The sequence below is a fragment of the Colobus angolensis genome, unplaced genomic scaffold (assembly GCF_000951035.1).
Source record: "Colobus angolensis palliatus isolate OR3802 unplaced genomic scaffold, Cang.pa_1.0 Scaffold319, whole genome shotgun sequence".
Taxonomy (NCBI): domain Eukaryota; kingdom Metazoa; phylum Chordata; class Mammalia; order Primates; family Cercopithecidae; genus Colobus; species Colobus angolensis.
Window position 1 is genome coordinate 991,197 of NW_012116477.1, and position 1,934 is coordinate 993,130.

Genomic DNA, 1,934 nt, shown 5'->3' on the forward strand with positions numbered 1-1,934 from the left:
TGACCTCAGGTGATCCGCCCGCCTCGGCCTCCCAAAGTTCTGGGATTATAGGTGTGAGCCACCACGCCTAGCTGCAGGAATGTTTTTAAATATTGATTTTCCACAACGTTCCCGATTTCATCAGACAAGCCCTGAGTGTCTTTCTCTGTTGTCTCCCTCCATTCCAGGTGCTGTTCAACCAGTTCAAATACTTTTTCAACCTCTATTTCTTACTTCTTGCCTGCTCTCAGTTTGTTCCCGAAATGAGACTTGGCGCACTCTATACCTACTGGGTTCCCCTGGTAAGTTAATCGGCATTGTTTGTTCAGTAACCTTAGAGGTTTGGGAACAGAAAGTTCTTTGTTTCTCTCACTGAGGTATCTGGAATGGGATGGTGGCCTTGTAAGGGAGAGGATGCCCTCAGGCCAACACATTGGGAGTCTCTGAGACTTTAATGTTGAGGCTCCATTTCATATATCACCTGGATCAAACTATAGCAAAGCCTATGCCATTCATTCATTCGTTTAGCTGTTTGGTCTTGCATTATCTCAACAAGGATTTATGGCATGCTTATTGTATATGGCACAAGTCTAGACTCTGGGAACACAGTGGCAAATGAGAAAGACAGATCCCCTGTCCTCATGGATTGTATCACAGGTTGAGCATCCCAAATCCATAATCCCAAATGCTCTAAAATCTGGCCAGGCGCAGTGGCTCATGCTTGGTCCCAGCACTTTGGGAGGCCGAGGTGGGTGGATTGCCTGAGACCAGGAGTTCGAGACCAGCCTGGGCAACATGGTGAAACCTGTCTCTACTAAAAATATAAAAAATTAGCGGGGTGTGGTGGCACGCGCCTGTAGTCCCAGCTACTTGGGAGGCTGAGGCAGGAGAATCGCTTGAATCCGGGAGGCAGAGGTTGCAGTAAGTTGACATCATGCCACTGCACTCCAGCCTGAGTGATGGAGAGAGACCTGTCTCAAAACAAAAACAAAAACAAACAAAAAATTCCAAATAAATAAAAATAGTGCTCCAAAATCTAAAAGTTGTTGAGCACTAACATGGGACTCAAAGGAAATGCTCATGGAGCATTGTGGATTTTAGATTTTCAGATTTGAGATGCTCAGCTGGTAAGGATGGCACGGATGTTCCCGTCTGAAAACATCTGCAATCTCAAACGCTTCAACTCCCAAACATTCTGCATCAGGGATGCTCACCTTGTGTTTGGATTGTTCTCTGAGATCACATTTTCTTTTTATCCAATGTAGAGTATTTGAGTGGGAGGGGTTGGAAAAGTAGCAGAATCTGTGCTTTTGTGCATATGATGTGTGGCAGAACCGAGTAGCCCCTCTATTCCTTCCCTCACCTCCTTTTCTTTCTCCCTTGCTTTGGCAGATGGTGGTAGAGTACCTGCTGTGTGCCAGGCCCTCTGCTGGGCTCTGGGGGTGCAGCAATGAACAGAGTAGACAAATACTTCTGCCCTGTAGGGCTGATGTTCAGAGAGCATAGGCAATAAACCAATAAACGGAATTGTTACAAATTGTGAAAAGTGCTCTGAAGGTAACAGAATAAGGTCATAGGACAGATGGGGTATCCCACGTGCATTTAGTATTTTTTGCATGAATGAAGGTGAAGGGTAGGAGATGTGAAGGGGCAGCTTTAGCCTGTGTGGCTGTGAAAGGCCTCCTGAAAAGTGATGGGAAGGAGGAGCATATTCCAGGGGGCAGCAATGCAAAGGCCCTGCAGCAGACATGTGCTTACAGCATTTGAGAAATAGAAAGAGGTCCAATGTAACTGAGCTGTGGAGAGGGCAGAATGGATACCCTTTTTTCTCCAAACTGAGATATTATGAAATGCAGTTGCTGTTTATATTCTCAACAAGTGGGACCTGGGGGAACACTTGGATTCTTTGTTCATAAATCTCATTAACATTTTTATATTTATTTATTTATTTATTT

The 1,934-nt window shown here is 45.0% G+C and overlaps 1 protein-coding gene across 1 annotated transcript in view; it reads left to right on the forward strand.

The window, feature by feature from the left end:
* The window catches only part of ATP9A (ATPase, class II, type 9A), a 174,603-nt gene that overhangs the window by 9,650 nt on the left and 163,019 nt on the right, over nt 1-1,934 (forward strand). The window contains exon 3 of the mRNA XM_011951371.1: nt 168-281. Coding sequence (XP_011806761.1) covers nt 168-281 — 114 coding nt within the window. The remainder of the gene's footprint in view (nt 1-167; nt 282-1,934) is intronic.